The sequence below is a fragment of the Abramis brama genome (assembly GCF_963993115.1).
Source record: "Abramis brama genome assembly, chromosome: 2".
Classification (NCBI taxonomy): Eukaryota; Metazoa; Chordata; class Actinopteri; order Cypriniformes; family Leuciscidae; genus Abramis; species Abramis brama.
Genome location: NC_139964.1, coordinates 51,406,289 through 51,425,101, shown reverse-complemented (window position 1 = coordinate 51,425,101; position 18,813 = coordinate 51,406,289). Strand labels below are relative to the sequence as shown.

Genomic DNA, 18,813 nt, shown 5'->3' with positions numbered 1-18,813 from the left:
TTTATGGAACATACATTTTTTTCAGAGGTAACCTATATATATTTTTTAGGTTTGGTACAATCCCCTGCCTCTTATTTATTAAACATATCTTGACCCTTTCCTATTCACATTCCCTTGCATAATTGTATTTGTATATAGATTATTTTATTTGCTTATCTTGTTTATCTGGAAGCCTCACCGATACTTGTGTTAAAACTGAGGAAAAACTGAGTGAAAAAACTCAACACACAATGCTTGTGTAAACATACTTGGAAGTAAATCTCACACCCGGATTCACAGACAAGGCTTAAGTCTAGTCCCAGACTAAATGTTTGTATGTTTGAGCTGTTTTAACTGAAAGCAACTTGCACTGACATATCTTAAAATATATCACTGCCATTGTTTTGTCTCAAGATGCACACCAGCAATGTTTGTAAGGCATGTTTATAAAAGCTACTTAAATGTCCTAATTAAACTGAGCCCTAATCCTGGCTTAATCTAAGCCCTTTCTGTGAAACCAGGCCTAAAATGTAATTTTTTCTTGACTATTTTACTTTCACTCAATAGGTCAAAAATTGGTGTCATGCTGTTTCCATCCACTAGAGGCGCTGCAGTATATTTGCTTCTCCGTGGAGAGTTGGCCGTCTGGTTTTCTTTTACTTTCCTTCCTCTAGAACAACTTGTAAACAGTGGATTTGTCGTCGGTGTCTTGTAAAAGGGGCACAACAACAGAATGCCAAAGAAAAAGAAAAACGGACTGAGTCCCTCCCGTGGCCCGATGCAGGCGGCCGAGTACGGGAGCGGTTCCGAGATTCGAGCACACGGAGCAAATGGATCTTTTGTGACCCGTGCGGACTCAATATATAACAACTTTGGGTCCACACAGTCCAGGAGTGGTCAGTTGGAATCTCAAAGACGAGACGAAATCATCCAGAGCATGCAGGAGATGTTTTCACATTTGGATCCTGAAGTAATTTACATGGTACTCTCAGAGGCAGATTTTAAAGGTAAGGATAATTTTAACGGTTGTGTTACTCTTTCCATCTTAAGATGGTAACGTTAGGTTTGTTATCGCTGGAACTGGGTGGCTGGTTTCTGGCTGATCTTCACTTGGTGTAAGCTGGTCATTATCTGGCTGACCAACAACCATGTTTCAAAACCAGCTCGATCACCTTAGCCTGGTATGACCACCAACTGGTAGCAGGTTTGTTGCTGGCTAAAGATAAACTTGGACCACCTAATTACCTTTTTAGACCACCTAGAAAGCTACCAACTTCACCTCGATTATTTTCTATATATTTTTATTTTATATTATTGTATTAAACTATGCTTCAAGTTGACGTTGTCATGAAGCCCTGTATGATTATTAATATACATTATGACATACACTACTGATCAAAAGTTTTTATCTTATGCTCAACAAGGCAATTTATTTGATCAAAAATATTGTCAACCCTAACATTGTGAAATATTATTACAATAATTTTTAAATCTAAAATAACTGTTTTCAATTTTAATATGTTTTAAGAAGTGATTTATTCCTGTAATGGCAAAGCTGAAATTTCAGTGCCTATTAATCCAGTCTTCAGTCACATCATTCTTCGAAATCATTCTAATATTCTGATTTGGTGCTCAATTATTATTAATTATTATTGGAGCCCATTTATTAATAATGGTTATCAATGTTGTAGAGAGTTTTTGCTTCCTAATCTTTTTGTGGAGACTGTGTTACTTTTTTTCAGGATACTTTGATTAATAAATTAATAGAAATCTTTTGTAACATTATAAACATCTTTATTGTCACTTTTAATTAATTCAGTGCATCCTTGCCGAATAAAAATATATGTATACTATTTTTTTTAACTCCTACCTTTAAGTCACGATTTCCACAAAAATATTAAGCAGCAAAAATTGTTTTCAACATTGACAACAATAAGACATTTTTCTTGATCACCAAATCAGCATATTAAGATTTATTTCTGAAGGATCATGTGACAGGATCATAAAGACTGTGTTTCAAAGTATTGTTGTTTTTGCTGTATTTTTGAACAAATAAATATAGCCTTGGTGATTTATAAGAGACGTCTTTCAAAAACATTAAACCAAATCTTAATCAGCTTTGGACCGGTGGTGTATGTTGCATTTTAGCTAGATTAGGCACTACTTTTAACTTTCTTTTTTTTTCTTAAATGCAGAAATCTTTTACTTTTTTTCTTAAATGCCGTAATATACATATGTATTTTGGATACATGTTTTTTTAAATATACATTTTCTTTCTTCTTAATCTTTGCATTAGTGGACAATGCGATGGATTCGCTTTTGGAGCTGTCAGATGCTGCTGAGGGCATAGTCTCACCCCCTCCGCCTGTCTCAGGGTTCGAGCAGGCTGCTGCTCTCCTGGGTACTAACATCACTCAGACAGACCTCCTCAGTGGAACGGCAGAGAGCTTTGCCTTTTCAAACCAGCCTGCATCTCAGCCGGAGCTCATTCCTGGTGAAACACACCTGACAGAAGAGTTTGATGCTCTTATAGATCAGGAACTTCAGACTTTGACGTCACAGCAGACACAAGCTAGCTCCCATCCTGTAATGCCCTCCGTACCTCTCTCTTCTCTACCCCCTCCTTCTCAATCAATCCCTCGCTCCTCGCTGCCTCTTACATCCCAGACTCAGCTTCCAGCTCCTCAAACAAGATCAGAGCAGGATGATCAGGCCTCTTTCTCTGACACCGGGCTCAGTGAGGCCCGTGGCGGTAGTTCACCCGTGAGTGAACTGAGTTTCGGTGGGGTCCATATCCCAGAGACGAAAACCATATCTCTTGACTTCAGTCACCTAACATTGGAGGCCAGCTCTACTGAACCCCGGCCCTCTGCCTTTCAGGTTTACCGTAGACCTGACCAACTCTGTAACCACAAAGCGGCAATGCAGCATCGAGAAGCACTCAGCACACCTGCCATGTTCTGGAACACTCATGCTGCTGAGTTTCGTCCGCGCGCTGTGGTGCCGTCCTTCATTACACCTGTCATTCCTAACCCCACCCGTTGGAGCACTAACCCCCTTCCTGCTGCTCAGTGGTTGGCTCGTGGACCTATCAGACAAGCACCTCTGAAGCCTTCTGCAACTGTACCAAAGTCATGGACTCTGCCCACTTGGAACAGACTCAAATTGGAAGGGCAGGTGTTGGTGTTACTTAGAGGGGCTCCTGGATCAGGCAAAACCACCCTTGCCCAGTAAGCAAGAAGACTCATAGCTGTCATTTTATTGAAAACAGGTGGAATAGCACAAAGGAAATCTCTTCTTTTTTTGGAGTTTTAAGTCGGCATATAATGTTCTTTTAATTTCCGTTAAACAACTTAGTCCATGAGAGCAGTTCATGATGTACAACACACTAAGGAATAGTTTTCCTTAGGGGGAAGTTATAATAACTTCTCTTGGGAATGGAGTTAGGATTCATTTAGATGGTGCTAACAGAATTGGATAGATTGTCCTTTGGTAATGCTTCATGGGTTGGAAAATTGCCATGTAGTGGTATCGAATGTTCTTTTTGCGCTAACTGTTAAAGCTTTTTTCATGGCATATGATTTTGTCACTGTATTGTTTTGCATTGTAAAACAGGTTGCAAGACAAACCCGGGTTGCATTTTTTATTTTATTTTTTACATCAGTTTAGCCTTTTAATGAAAATATCACATAGAAAACAAGTTTGAGAAGAGCATTTAAAAATCTAAATGAAGATTTAAATAAATACAAAAATTATGGCAAAAATTAAATAAATATTTGAACCTCCCGTGGAGCAGAATGGCAAAAGCTCTTTTTAGTATGCGTCCAGACCGTGAAAGCAATTTTGCATGATAATTATCAAAGTATACCATACTGCCGAATACCAGCACATATTGCCTGTAATTAGCTTTTGTTTTGAGATAACCATGCTCAACAGCATTATGGTGACCACTTTGCTGTTTAGAGTATGTTTATAGAGAAAGTATATAGTTTTATATAAGGTATAACGTTTTTTTTCTCTCCTTGCTGTCCAGTGCTATGGTGGCACAAAATCCTGGAGGAGTTGCATTGAGCACTGATGAGTATTTCATTCAAAATGGACAGTACCAATTTGAACCAAATTTACTAGGAGAGGCCCATGAGTGGAATCACCAGAGAGGTGAGTATTAGAGGCCTGTTTGCTCAAGCCAGAGCACAGGTGTGTACATTAAATTATTTCCATTTCTTTATTATTTGCTACCCATTGACTAGACAGTATGACCTTAAAGGTGATGTGTGCACATTTGTTGAAATCTTTTTCAAAAGTGATTACATATTACAGCTTAATATGCTGAAACAACTATAAGTACGCCATTTGTATGCCAATTTCCATGAAAATTATCAACTTTCCAACTCCATGGCGCTGTCAAAACATTGCTCGATTTTTTGGAGAGACTTAATGAGCCTGACATAGCAACATTGGCGCAACCAATGCATGCATGAGTTTGGTGTGGGACAACAGACCCCAATATACTTTAAGTGAAATGGAAACGGTGAGACATCATTTAGAACAAAATCAGTCCAAAAAAGTTCATTTGGAATTCGTTTCGGTAGTTCGATATAGCTTGCCAAAGCAAACTTTCTGGAAACTTTTGCTCCGTCTTGCAAACACCTTTAAACTACCATTGTCCCGTGGCAATTATGTAATAGGTCGGTGTGTTTTGCGGCTCCGCCTTCTTTGTCAAAATCATCTTAGATTCTTCTGTTCAGTCCGTCGCGGTCAGACATGATTAAAAACATGAACTCACTAAAGAGCTGCTTTATAGTAGAAATTGAAGCTTAACTTCTAATTGAAAGAAAGTGATACTGACACCATTTTTTCATGTTCAATACTGTAAAGCCAGATTATTTCTTAACTGTTTTCTTAACTGCACCACTGTCATTTTTGTTGTGTGTTTATTTATTATAAACACTTATTTATTTATGGAGAAGTAAGAGTACAGCACATATTTATTTAAACATTGCTCCAGGTTAGCCTGGGTCGGGTCAGGGTGGTTGCTAGCCGTATACTACTGCAAAGGCATTTCAAACTACTTTCAAACTACTTTTTACCCCTAAGCAAAGAATTAAAATGTTTTACTTTGTAGTAAGTATATTGGGGCCTAACCTGTTTGGCTGACAAATGGCAGACAGTTGAAGTGTTTGGGAAACAGTTTTGAAAACGGTCATTATTTTCGCAATTCTGCTTAATGTCACTGATGCCACATAAAATGACACACTTCACCTTTAATCTTTATATAATCTTTCTGCAATGTCTTTGTGGTGATCAACATTTCAGCAAAAGATGCTTTTGAAAAAGGCCAGTCACCCATCATAATAGACAACACCAATATGCAATGTTGGGAGATGAAACCATACGTTGCCATGGTGAGCAATTTATTTTGAAACACGTAGTATGAAATAAGTTATTAATGTTCAGTATCAGACAATGAACATATTGTTTTTGTATTGTTAAATTGTGCTGTGGATATACCAGATTAAATGTGACATGTTGAAAGTTTGTATCATGCAACACAAGTATATATTATTATAGATCTTATTTATTTATTGGTTTAACTTTAGAATGTTGCAGTGTGCAAAAACATGAACCACAAACAGATTCACATAGGTATATTATGATGATTGTAGGGCTTCCTTTTCCTTCTTCTAGGCACTGAAACATGGGTATAAGGTGCTGTTTCGTGAGCCAGATACCTGGTGGAAAACCAAACCTAGAGAGCTGGAGAAGTATGTTAAACATAACCACAAACCAGAAATAACTACTTTCTCGACACATTAAACAAAATCCATACAACTAATTATATTTACAGTTCTCTTTACACTGGTTTTGTAGGTAGTCTTAAATAAACAAAGTACAATCACACATGTGATCCATTGCTTTAATGACACAATCACAAGTGTTTGCCACCTTTCTCTCTATTCATCCTCTCTGTGAAGGCGCACAAGGCACCAAGTAACAAAGGAGAAGATCCGGCGCATATTAGAACGTTACGACCGATTTGTCTCTGTCCAGAGCATCATGAATTCACAAAGACCAGTACCAGTGCCAAGTGTTGTGGAACTGACCCAAACAGAGACCGAGCAAACACAGTGAGTATATGCATTATATTCATGTTACTGAGTATTTACAAATTTGAAATAAAGCCATGGGCCATGTTCACACAGCTGCAGATAGTGATTGTCTCCAACTGTACAGGACTATTTGAGAGTTAGTAACTAGTTACCTGTCAGTGACTATGAAAAGACTGGCTTTGTAAAGCTATAAATAACTATGTATTTATATGTCATGCACATCTATGTATTTAAACTACAATATGTATTTCTCTCATTTCCTTCAGGCAATCTTTACCCCCTGGCCTCAGTCATCCTGATCTTGTTGGTGACTCTGGTTTGAGCAAACTGAACACACATCTTTCTTCATCTCTGCCCGATGTGTCCTCTGTTAGGCAGACTTGCAGTAGCATTTCTGCAGGTGAGGAAGAAGGTGAAATAGTCTCCTACAGTTCCAAGGAGTCTGTGATTTTGCATGAGAACATTCTGGATGGGTCTGGAACACCTCAGTCTGATCTGATTGATGCTGAAGCTTTGGACTTGGAGCTAGATCTTCTGGACACAGAAAAAAACATGGGAAATTTGAGTAGTGGGAAAACTGAAGAATTAGTTGAGTCAGCACACAAGAAGTTTCCGGAGCTGCCTGTGGCATTTTCAGAGTCCATTGCTCAGCGTGTGAGAAGGGACAGAGTGAATTGTAGAAATGGCCTTGGAACAAGTGAACCTGTGAACTTTGACCCCAGTGTTGACTCTCCAGGGCAAGATAAGGAGGAGGGATGTGAAGGTGAGTATCTTCCTGAGGACAAAGTAGAGAGGCCAGAGCTGTTGGAATTTGTGGGGGACTGGCCACTGGAATCTCAAGGTCAACGTCAAAGAAGACATCAGAATTTAAGGAATAAAACTGTTCAGAACACTGTTTTGGAATCCAGTGTTGTTGAATACAAAGATAACACTTCTTTTGATGAAGAGAAACATTCTGATCCTGACAAGCAAAATGCAGTTGAATTTCAAAAACTTGTAGATTTACTGCAAGGTGGAAGAAACTCTCCAAGTTTTTACCAAGATCCAACTCGAAGCAAACTGTCTACTCTGCATTCCCCTTCCTTTGGTGGAAAACAGGGTAACTTGAACCCAGAGACTGTGATTTGCCCTGAACTCCCTGACTGTGTGCTGGGAAGGATGTTCTCTGAGTGCACTGACCCAAGAAAGAATTACTCTAATTCTCCAAGTCCATCAAAACAGAGAGCAGACACGATTGAGCAGTCTAGTCAAGTGTCTGCTGAGAAGAGCACACAGGAAGAGGTTGAGCAGGAGGACAATGTAGCCTCAGAGGAGAAATGTAGAATGAGCCCAAATGCCCAAGAAACTCTGTGTTCAAAGGTTGCCGTAGACTCAGAGAGCAGTCTAGAGAGACGGAGAGGTCTTAGCCGAAGAGTGGGGAAATCTTGTAAACTGGCACTTACCTTCACCAATCAAAGCCCTTCGTCACCCTGCTCACAATCTCCAGTTATTTCACATCTGCCCTCTGATCTTCCACCTACGGGGGAAACAACTTCATTGCCCATGGTGCCATGTGCCAGTGCCTCAGCCCAAACAAACCCTCAGGACTTTGCTTTGCTTTGGCGAATGGACCAGCTGAAATGTTCTGAATTAGATTTGGACTTATCTAGTAGTAGCATGTTTGTTTTGGAGGGAAACTCTTTGCGTTTCACCCCAAAAATAAATGAAGAGGAGTCTGCCTGCCAGCAGAGAGTTCCGTACCGTGTGGTCCATGAGAAAGGTTCTCAGGTGGAAGAGAATGACTTCAGAGAATCCCACTCTAAACAACAAAACCTTGAGATTCTGAGCCGCCATTTCAGACGTGTCTCCATCGATATTCTGGAGGACCTTTATGAGAAGTGCCATCAAGATATGGAGTGGACAACTAACTTGTTGCTAGATTCTGGAGAACAGCTGTGTAAAGATGATGAGGATGACAAAGTTATTTTTGGGTCTTTGGTTCCTGAGAAAGAGTCATGCAAGCCATCTATAGAACCGTCAGAAACCATGATGGGCTCAGAAAGTGACCAGGCTAGAGCTGTGTGCTCTGATGACTTCAGCAAAAGTTCAGCAAGTAGCATCAGTCCCAAGTCCCAAGAAACTAACCTTAGTGACGTTAGCCAAGCTGATGATGATTGGAACCCGGGTCAAACTTCACAAAGTGAAGCTGAAGGATCCAACGAAGCCAGCATGACAAAGGAGAAATGTGAGCCTGAACCTTCCTTTGGATCATTAAAGCAGCCAACAGAAGACACTAAAGTACAACTGGAGGTTCCAGTAGCTAATGAACAACAGCCAGACCAAACTTGCCCGCAAGGTCCAGGGCAGCAAGAGATATTAGTGACACAAAGTGAGCAAGTTGTTCAGTGCCTGGAGGGAGCATTGAAGGAATGGAGTGAAGAGGTGGGAGGAGAGAAATTAAAGGAGTATGATGAGACAACAGAAGACGTAAATGCCATAACACAGTTAATACTGTATCAGGTTGTCGAAATGGAGCGCGAAGAGAAGAGGAAGGAACTAGAAAATGAGAAAAAGAAAACTGGACAGGGAAGAAGAGAGCCAAGTTCAATGGACATACAAACCCTGGAGCTTAAACTTCCAACTGAACTTGCATTGCAGCTCACTGAGCTTTTTGGACCTGTTGGGGTCAGTCCAGGTAATCAAACATCTAATCAATACGTCAAATAAATAATTCTGTTATCATTCAGTGGATTACTCAATGAATCCAGTGATCTCAAGTGGCGTCCCAACACAATAACAAACCCCTAACTTGTAGTCAGTGTTGTGTGGGTCTATTTATTTATTTATTTTTAAATGGTTTTTGAAGATTGCGGCTTGGCACATGACCTACCCATGTTGGAATTTGTCCAATTTTGCTAGCTTCTACCAAGTAACATGAATTTACCACAAAATATGGCAGGACCCATGGCTTTTAAATGACAACAGCAAAATATATTGAGAAGTGTTTTCTCTTTTAAAAGTTAATGCCTGTTTATTTTGCTCTCATAAGTGTGTTGTATATGGTACTCTCATATGGTTAGTTGTATTTTATTATTTTCATTAAGCATTGTTTTTCCCTGACCTTGGTTCCCTGGTTTTTCACAAACCTATCTGAACAGAACTGTCACCATGACCAGTTGAGAACCAGCACACTTAACTATTGTGTTCCAATAGCCCATTAAAAAGTTGTGTAAATGGTTTAAAATAACTGTGATTCTAGTTTTTACTATGAAAAGCTATTACTTTCAAGAAGTAACCACATCAACGCTCAATTCACACTCATTAAAGTGTTTTAAAATCTCTTTGAACTTTATATGGCTGCAGGTGCGTTTTCATCAGATGACTGTGCAGTGCAAATAGACCTGAACTTGGCCAAACTTCTGCACCAGAAATGGAAAGAGACCATTCAAGTGAGTTCATATATTTTGATCTTATCTTTTGATCTTATACAGTTTTTGGATGTGAACCTACAAAACAAACAAGAATTTTTTTTAATGTGACTGATTCTGAATCTTAATGTAAAACTTACCTGGTGTCTGTTGTCTTTGGCAGGAGAAGCACAGGCAGGCAGCTCTGTCCTATCAGCTAATGCACGAGAGTGAGACAGCTTATTCTCACAGTACACAAACACAAAGTGAATGTAAATGTACAGCATGTCCTAACCAGTAGTAATACAATAAAACATTAAGAGATAAATTACATCTCTACCATTTTAATCTTCCAATCCAGCTGTGATCTGGGCAGTCACACCCAGAGTGAAATCTTAAAGGTCCACAATTTTGCCCTCATAGCTGTTTCAAACATCAAATATGATTGGTATGGTATGATTGGCCATAATTTTGATTCTTTGCCAATCATACCATACCTATCATATACTTTCAGTGCTTGGTCGGCCTATATACTGTATATAATATACACACACAATACAAACACAAAATGTAGTCAACCTCAGGAGGTCAAATTAAATGTTGTTTATTATATATAGTTTAAAACAATGATTTGTGTGATTTTGTTTTCTACTAATAAACATTAAATTACCATCAAAATGACATATTGGTATAATATAAATATAATGATATGTGAAAGTGACAGAAGAGGTCCCTCCATGGTGCAGACACTATAGTGCACAAAATTAGGGAAATAACTAATTATGCTTTTGTTAATAAAAATATGTTAATAGATAAAAATACAGCTTTACTACAACTGATTATGTCAAACATTTTTACATTGTTTTTTTTATTTTGTTGGAAACCTTTAAGGTGGGAAAATCCAAAATGGAAGACATTGCTGTGTTAATTTTATGTTAATAATAGTTTATCTAACATCTAATAGTTCTCACAACAAAAAATAAGGGATTGATTTGTGTCTCTAATGATTTAAAAAAATGAAATGAGACACCAAATTGTACCCAATTTGGGGAAACTTCTCCAAACTGAAAATAATTTTTCTCTGTTGCTCCTCTTCTCTATTCTATCAATCTTACTGTATTCATGGTAACGAAGTTCCTGCCCAATGGGGTGAATCGCAGGGAGGCAAAACCAGGCTCAGGGACCAATTTGGTTTGCGTGAAGAAATTCCTTTTATGGATCACTGGACTGTATCCTCTGCTCCTGTCTCACTGAGGGACATCATGATTGAAGAGCAGGTCATGCAAGACAGCATGGAGAAGGTAAGAGTCACACATAGGCACTCACATTCAATCACTGCCTAGAACTGTAAAAGTAAGTAGTGAAAATGACCTATGTTTGGGTTTTAGTCCAGGTCAAGTCTGAGGGACCTGGATAAGAAAGATGGTGCAGCCAAGCTGAAGGAAAACCAGCTGTTTTCCACGTTCCCCACCATAGACCGACATTTCCTCAGGGATATCTTCAGAGATCACAAGTGAGAATATGATACATAGTGACATACAGTAGTACAGTATACAGTAGTCAACATTTTAAGTGGATCAAAAAAGTTCATCAAAGTTGTCCTAAGACAAAAATGGGTATTTTTCAAAATTCATGTATAACTTTGATGAAAGGTTTTGATATATATTGGCCTATATTAGCAATATTTTTAACTCACACTTGTGTCGGTTCACATAAAATTTTCTGTCATTTAATTTTGAGTATATAAAAAAAAAAAGTCCCTTTCAGGCAAGTAATTTCACTCAGCAGCCATCTTTGAAATGCCTCTTAGGCAGCTATTTCAGCTCCTAACTCTTTGAATGGGGAAACACCAAATAAATAAATTTGGTTTCTAAACGTTCAAGGCCATTGTGCATGTGCAGTCCTAAGAGCGTCTTGGAACACTGACTGTTTTTATAGCAACCGGAGCTTCTAAAGGCAATTCCAGTGAAATAGTGACTTTTTCTTAGAAAGCGGGACTTATTCCGCCATATTGCATGTTGCACTTTTTCCCATTCAAAGTAATACGAGTCTTTGTATATCTAAAGTCTTTGGTATATATCAGCAATATGTCAGCCATCGGCCACTGTGGTTTCTAGAGAACGGTGTTAAAATCGGCAATTGAGAAACCCAGCTGGTAGCAAGACATGAGCCATCTCTGTGAGAACCCCTGTAACCCTGTGCCTCTAATAAGTTGCTTTAGATAAAAACTGCTAAAATTGACTATTTAATGATTGGAACATGACATTTACAATGCATTTAATGATTATAATGTGATGCAATTAAGAGTGAAACTGAATATTCATTCAGTCTGAAAAAATGCAGAATGGTACATGATCATATGAATTGAAAGTTTAATGACATTTGTAAGCATTTTTCAATTTACATAAAATAATGATCTGTTAAGTATATAATGTATGTTAATGATTTCGTAAGGAAAGTTAATTTAAAGTGTTACTTTTTTTAAAAGATTGATTGTTTTTTCTTTATAACAATTTGCACTGAAGAATTGTGCACAGTTCTACTAGGAACAATTATTAAAAAAGCAGACATAACTTAAAAGGAAATGTCTCTCGACCATTTGTTTGTGTTTGTGTAGTTACTCTCTGGAGCAGACTGAACAGTTTTTGCATGCTCTATTGGATGACGGACCAGTCAAAAATGTAGTGGCTCCTGAACTTGCCCCTCAGCGCAGTGGCACGCATAGAGCATCGAGCAAAGAGCGAGTGAGCACTCTACATCTGACCATATGGCATACTGAAATTAAACAAAAACATTGAGTTGATTGTTGACACTTTTTGCCTCACTAAATCAGAGATGGAAACCGAGAGATGGGGAGGTGGAAGCAGTTCAATTCCAGGATTCGGAGGATCCGGAATATGAGGACTTTCGCACAGAGGCGACGCTGCAGAGACGTCAGCAGATAGAGTGTTTTAACAAGGCTGCTGAAGCCCATCGACAAGGACGCAAGGACGTGGCTAGTTTCTACGCACAACAGGTTAAAGAGATGAACATTATGATGTGTGCTGAAAAGCTGATATAAAAAACAACAGCAGTTTTGAGAAAAACGCCCTATTTTAACAATCTGAAACACAAGTATCAAATGCGAAACATAAGTAACTTTGTGGGCGGATCTCGGATAAATGACTCTTGCGCCCGACACAAATCTAAAATGGGTTGGTCTGAAGTAGCTACATTACTCATAGGTGTGGTTTGAGCGTAACGTGAAATAAACCAATCAGAGCATCATCTCACATTCCCTTTAAGAGCAGGCGTGCTTGTTCCATGGCGAATTGCTATTATAACGGCGGATTTGCCAGGCGCACACCAGAAGTGGTTCACAGCCGAGGAGACCAACGTTCTCGTCAGGGCCGTAAAAGACAGAGAAGTGACATTGTATGGGGACGGGAGAAACCCACCCAAATTAGCTTCGGTTAAACAGGCGTATAATAATTTGGGTAAATGTGTAAGCTAGATTTATGCCGGTTTTTTCACATCTTCATGGACACCACAATGATTTCCCTCGTGTGGAATATTTTTCCTTGTAATTATGTATGGTTTGCAAAAATTGGAACTGCTGCGTCTGTGTGTAGATGAGATAAGCAATGTGTATGTGCGTTGTGCACACGCTACATTGATTATGGCCAAGCATGCGCCCTTAAAATAGCACCTGAATAACGCGCCACTGACTTTAGACTAGGTTTTCCCTGGTCTGTGGCGGAATTGTTTTCTGGAACTGTAAAATAGCACCAGGGAACGTTTGCGCGGGAACACGCCTCCTCTTTTCGCTGAACCGCCCCCGGGAGCGCAAGTTCCTTCCCTAATTTACCGACGTGCGTCTGTGGAGGGAAAATTCCGCTGTGTGTCGGGTGCAAAATAGGAATGATACATGCGTTGGTATACAAAGTCAATTGCGCTTGGTGCAAGATTGGGCCAAAGTTTGTTTTTAACCGTGTCCTGAAGTGCGAAGCATCATTTCTGAGGACAAGCTATGTGTCTGTCCACATTAAACACTGAACTGCTGTGCACAATGACACCGATAATAACATTTTATATATTGAATATACAAGGAAGAAGGATTTTCAATGAGATTTACCTGGTGGATGGGTACAACAGAGCACTTTTTTGGCCCATTCATTTTTCCCATAGGGATTTTTAAAAAAGTCTTCATTTAAGAGTTCTAGCCGTGAACCAAATCAACCAGCATACAAGGTAAATTGATTTCAAGCTAAATCAGACAAAAAGACAAAGTTACAACACTGTACTTGATGTACTTTGATGAGAAATATAAGTTGGCGAAATACAAAACTGTTGATTTAAACATGGTGATTATAGATATAGAAACAATATATTTAAGTTTCTTGCCAAAAGTTGTATATATGCAAATGTTTAAGTAGTTTGAGAGCACAGGGAGATTGACTAAATTACGCCGTTCACAGTTCTTCATGGAAGTGGGAGGGCACTAAAGATTCTTTTAGCTGACTGAACTACTCTTCCCATGAAGTAGTTTGAATAATGTTGTAAAATCTGAATTTGTGTGTCTTTTGCGTCACATCTTATTTAAACTAAAATTAGTTTAAAACTTAAACACTTACTGACCCCTTTTTAAACAATGCATGCAGAGTGCATTGCTGTTCTTAGATGAGAGCTCTTAATAAGTTTCTATGCATTTGTGTAAATGTTTAGGGGCACATGCATGGAGAGAAGATGCATGAAGCGAACCACCGAGCAGCCATGCAGATATTTCAGCGAGTGAATGCTTCACTCCTGCCTGAGAATATTCTAGATCTCCATGGACTGCATGTGGATGAGGCCCTTTATCATCTAAGTCAGGTGCTCACTGAAAAGAATTTGGGTACGTGAACCACAAACATACATACAACATTTCTAAAATGAACAGTTTTTCAAATGTAGACTGCAGATGGATTGTATAGACTCCAGAGTCTGCATTATCTTTAATGTATGTGTCTTTTGTAGAATGCCGTCAGGGTTTGTGTCGGCCTCAGCTGTCAATCATCACAGGAAGAGGCAATCACAGCCAAGGCGGAGTGCCACGCATCAGGCCTGCTGTGCTAGACTACCTCAAAAACCAACACTACAGGTATACTAACTGAATCCTGTGCTCTTGCAATGTGTCTTTCTGAATGGTACATTGATTTACTATATGCAACTGTCATTCCGTGAAACGTCTTTTAGTGTAAACAAGTTCCATGTCCTACCAATTAAAGTCCCCCTGTAGCCAATAATTTTATGTTTGATCACCAAAAGACATATTTAAAAGTATTTCCTTTCCTAAAAAATCTTCATGCCTTAAAAAGCTTGAATGTAACTCTACACCCTTGCCTCATTTAGTATGTGGTTCTATGAATATGCAAATTAGCCCCACCTCCACTCACTCACACCAGCTCAGAGAATCACTCGTTGATGATCACACCTTGACGTGATTGGTTACAAGGTAGTTTGTGACGTCATAAACACCAGCGATTTCAAACCACGTTTTTTAAACTGTCTTTGGTTCACTGCAGTTTTAAGGGGAAAATACTCAGCAATAGTGTTGACATGAATTTGCCCATGGTTTGTCTTAAAGCATATTAAAAACAACCACATAGACATATAAACAACATTAAAAGTTTGATTTTCACCACAAGGGGACTTTAAGAGTTCAGAATATATATATATATATATATATATATATATATATATATATATATATATATATATATATATATTATACTACAGGGCCGTTGAATGCTTGAATCTGATTGGTTGACGAACGTTCTAAGGTGTGCATTATTTTCAGGGAAACGCACAGCTAAAGTAGTTCCAGGCAGGTCTTGACCGCATTACAGTTCCATATCACTTCGCGTAGTCAACTGTAATAACGGAAAATAGGATACAATTCATAACAAGAAAAAACATTTAGCCCCATGCGCTTGATCTGCAATTTTCAATGTCTAGCTTCACAATCAATGGAAACATGCAGTTTAATTTTAATAAATAAAGTATATAGTCCTATATAATCAATAGAAAATTAAACTGAATATAGGCTAAATAAATGGATAGTCCTGCAGCACGGATTTTTATTGCAGATAATTTAACAAATAAATAATTATTGATTGGCCTACTTGTTAAAAGGGCTTTGTGTTTCATTTATTTGGCTAGTCTACTGTCATCTGTCAATAATAGAAACAAAAGAATGAACGAATTAATTAAAACGAATTGAATTAATAAATAAATAATAATATTGACGCACATGCTTTTCTGTCTCATTATTGCACATCTCTCTCTAATAACTGCATTAATAACTGCATAAAGCCGGGGACACACTTTAAGGCCGGTTATGAATGTTATTTGATTCTTATGACTGATCATGTCCAAACGCGTGTTCAGCGCATTCAGTCTGTGTTCAAAGTCGTTGTTTAAAATATGCTGCGATGAAAACAGTCAGAGAATGTGTCAGCTAGTCGTGTGTCCCAGCATTAGTCTGCTATCAGTGGCTCAAACCTCCGTTACTAACTCTAAACTGACGTTTTGGAATTAGCAACGGAGGCATGGGATTAGATGCGTAAGAAATTAGTCCTACATACAAGAGCGTTTTAATGACAAAAACTTTACAAACGTCTTGAAATACATAATCTGAACAATGTTTCGAGGTGTGGTAACTGTAGTATAAGCGGAATAATTGACTTCAGGCCGTTGAATTATTAGAAAAATAATGCACACCCGAGGTGAACGGCCACTCCGCTTCGCGTCGTGACCGCATTACCACCTCGGGTGTGCATTATTTTTCTAATAATTCAATGGCCTGTCGTCAATTATTCCTTACATATATATTTATATATATATATATATATATATATATTATAATTAAGGTAAAAACCAATGTATATACTATATGTAATCTGAATAGTAAAAAGCCAGAAGCTTTATTGAAGCATACTAGGTACTTAATTTGGCATATTTTGACATGTAGAACCAGTTGTCATTATGTGTACATTTTATGAAATTTTTTTTTTTTTTTCCATCTTTTTTTTCTGTCTTTCTTACAGCTATACTGAGCCTAAGACCGGATTGGTGCTGGTCACACTTCATTGAAAGAGTTGCTGCAATGAATCATTTACTTTTAGATTTCTGTCTTTCCACTGCCTTAACTCAAAACGTCTTCTCTGGGGAATAATAGTGCCAGTAATTATAATGTTCTTTTGTCTTTTAACTACATTCACCTCTATTTTCTTTCAGTAATTGTGAAAGAGTTTATCTAAGACATAAAAATATCAGGGTACTACATATTTACACAGTGTTTTATATTGTATTGACCTGTATATGGCAGTATATGTATAAAGTTCAATACTTTATTGAATGTTTACTGATGCTCACTTTGTGAGGCTGTTAAGGTTCAACTGATCCCTAATCACTATATTTTATGTAATAAGTTTAAATTGCCTTTTGCCTAAATAGATAATGGCCACACATTTTTCCTACCCAGACCATATAGAAGAAAAGGGTGATATTATTTAGGTACTCAAGATGTTTGTGTTTAGAGTACTGGGGATGTCACAGGATGGCTTATTCTCTTCAGTGTTGATGTATATAGAAATATATTAATAGAGTTTCTAGAAATATAGATGCTGATCCTCAATCAGCTTTGCATTTTAGTTTGTTTGTGAGCAGCTTGGACAGATATATTGGACGCATACATTTTATGTCGCTTTCCATTGCTGGTATTTAAGTTTTAGCTCACCTTTGTTTTTTATATTTCCAGTTTAAGTTGATGCCACACATATTTTATAGACATCTTAATGCTGCTATGCAAATCACGATTCTTATGTGTGAGAATTGTTCTAAAAAATATTTTTGTGATATTGTATATTTTGAACCTCAAAAGATTTTATATGTACATTTTTTTTAATTATTTTTTATTAAAATTTATGGTTGGGAAAAAAAACTGAAGAGAAGAATAAAGACTTGACGTACAAGTTTTGATTCTTTTGGTGAAATGAAAATGTGGTTTAATCAGCTCTAGGGCTTAGCGTAGCATGCGCTTGGAGCTTAAACACAGCTGAACATATTCTACATCCTAGTTTCTCTTTCTCTCCATTTCCCCTTTAATCTGTAGAAACCGTTGGTGGGGGAAAATATAACTCAGCATGTTGAACGCTCAGTTGCTGACGTTTGTTTCAATTAGTAAAGGTCAGATTTCTCCATGATGACAGTGGCAGCTGTTGAAGTGAATGCAGTGCACTTCCTTTCCATAAGAGGGCGATGCTGTTTACACGCTTACACACAACCTGGCACTAGAGCGCTGCAGTGGTGTATTTTTGTTGGCCAACCCTGAAGTTAGCATCACCCTGGTTCCCTTGAAAAAAGGATTTTTCTATTGGCTTTTTAATTACTGGAGAAATAAGCTCTGTGACCAACAAAAGTTGATGATGTTCATCACGATAATCTTCACAAAACAGCTTTTATGAAGCCTAAATACAATCAGCAGAAGTAAAAGTCTTATTAGGGTATAAACAAACTATACCACTTCAGCGTGGCTTCCTTTAAGTTTCCGTCAACTCTTTTAATATTTATTTAAAAACATTTCTCTGAATGTTTGAATTAGTATAATTCGCTAGAGTGTGACTAAATACACAATGCTGCTTTGAAAAAAATAAAAAAATGGTCTAGTGTGTAGATTAGGTTTACCCATTTAGCTCCCTTTTCACAGACTATGATAACGCATTTCCAGTTATCAGCATATTAAATCTAGTAAAGTTTTTTCATATTTAGATTTTTTTTTAAATATAGATTTATAATGCTATAACTTTGTTATATTACCTTGGCAGGAAATTACAAAAAAAATACAGATGAACAACACTGCTGCGAGGTGTTTCTAGTGGTGCATTCAAGTCATCTCGTATAGATCGTATTTACGAGTTGAACGCACTTGAACGCCACCACAATGTCGTAAATACCAGTGGGGAGCTCGGGATTTTCTCTAAGCTCCGATCTTTACGAGTTGGGGGCGTGTCAGTGATAAACATGGCGGAATACACAATACGTAAAGGTATTTAGCTGTGATATTGTCAGGCTTTTCTATTAACAGCTCAGTTAGCTAATCGCCAACACAGAATATGATAGTATTATAATATAATATAACAATGCAACATGTAACGATGTGTTGGCAGTGGCTTCATAAATTAATTAAAAACATAAAAATACAAAGTACACCTGATGCACATTTCTTTGTTCTTCATTTTCTAGAACAAGAGTTTAAGAACCTTACTGTATTTTTGTGTAATTAATTAATTAAGAGAAAGTACTCCGCCATTTTGCTC

The 18,813-nt window shown here is 37.9% G+C and overlaps 1 protein-coding gene across 1 annotated transcript; it reads left to right on the top strand.

Annotated features, from left to right (window-relative positions):
* The first annotated feature begins 580 nt into the window (after positions 1-580).
* n4bp2 (NEDD4 binding protein 2) lies at positions 581-17,469 on the top strand. The gene is made up of 16 exons (XM_084106743.1): positions 581-986; positions 2,276-3,209; positions 4,013-4,137; positions 5,296-5,384; positions 5,668-5,744; positions 5,955-6,107; positions 6,356-8,763; positions 9,432-9,517; positions 9,660-9,705; positions 10,610-10,776; positions 10,864-10,988; positions 12,093-12,219; positions 12,309-12,491; positions 14,180-14,348; positions 14,471-14,594; positions 16,543-17,469. Exons 1-16 carry the CDS (start codon positions 713-715, stop codon positions 16,586-16,588), a joined length of 5,133 nt encoding a protein of 1,710 aa, XP_083962869.1. The 5' UTR covers positions 581-712; the 3' UTR covers positions 16,589-17,469.
* The last annotated feature ends 1,344 nt before the right edge of the window (positions 17,470-18,813 follow it).

What these genes read in the sequence shown, in the direction of transcription:
- n4bp2 (XM_084106743.1), top strand. Translation starts at nt 713, where the DNA reads ATGCCAAAGAAAAAGAAAAACGGACTGAGTCCCTCCCGTGGCCCGATG. An exon ending in GGCAAAACCACCCTTGCCCA is followed by an intron (nt 3,210 to 4,012) that starts GTAAGCAAGAAG and finishes CTTGCTGTCCAG; the next exon opens with TGCTATGGTGGCACAAAATC. An exon ending in TGAAACCATACGTTGCCATG is followed by an intron (nt 5,385 to 5,667) that starts GTGAGCAATTTA and finishes TCCTTCTTCTAG; the next exon opens with GCACTGAAACATGGGTATAA.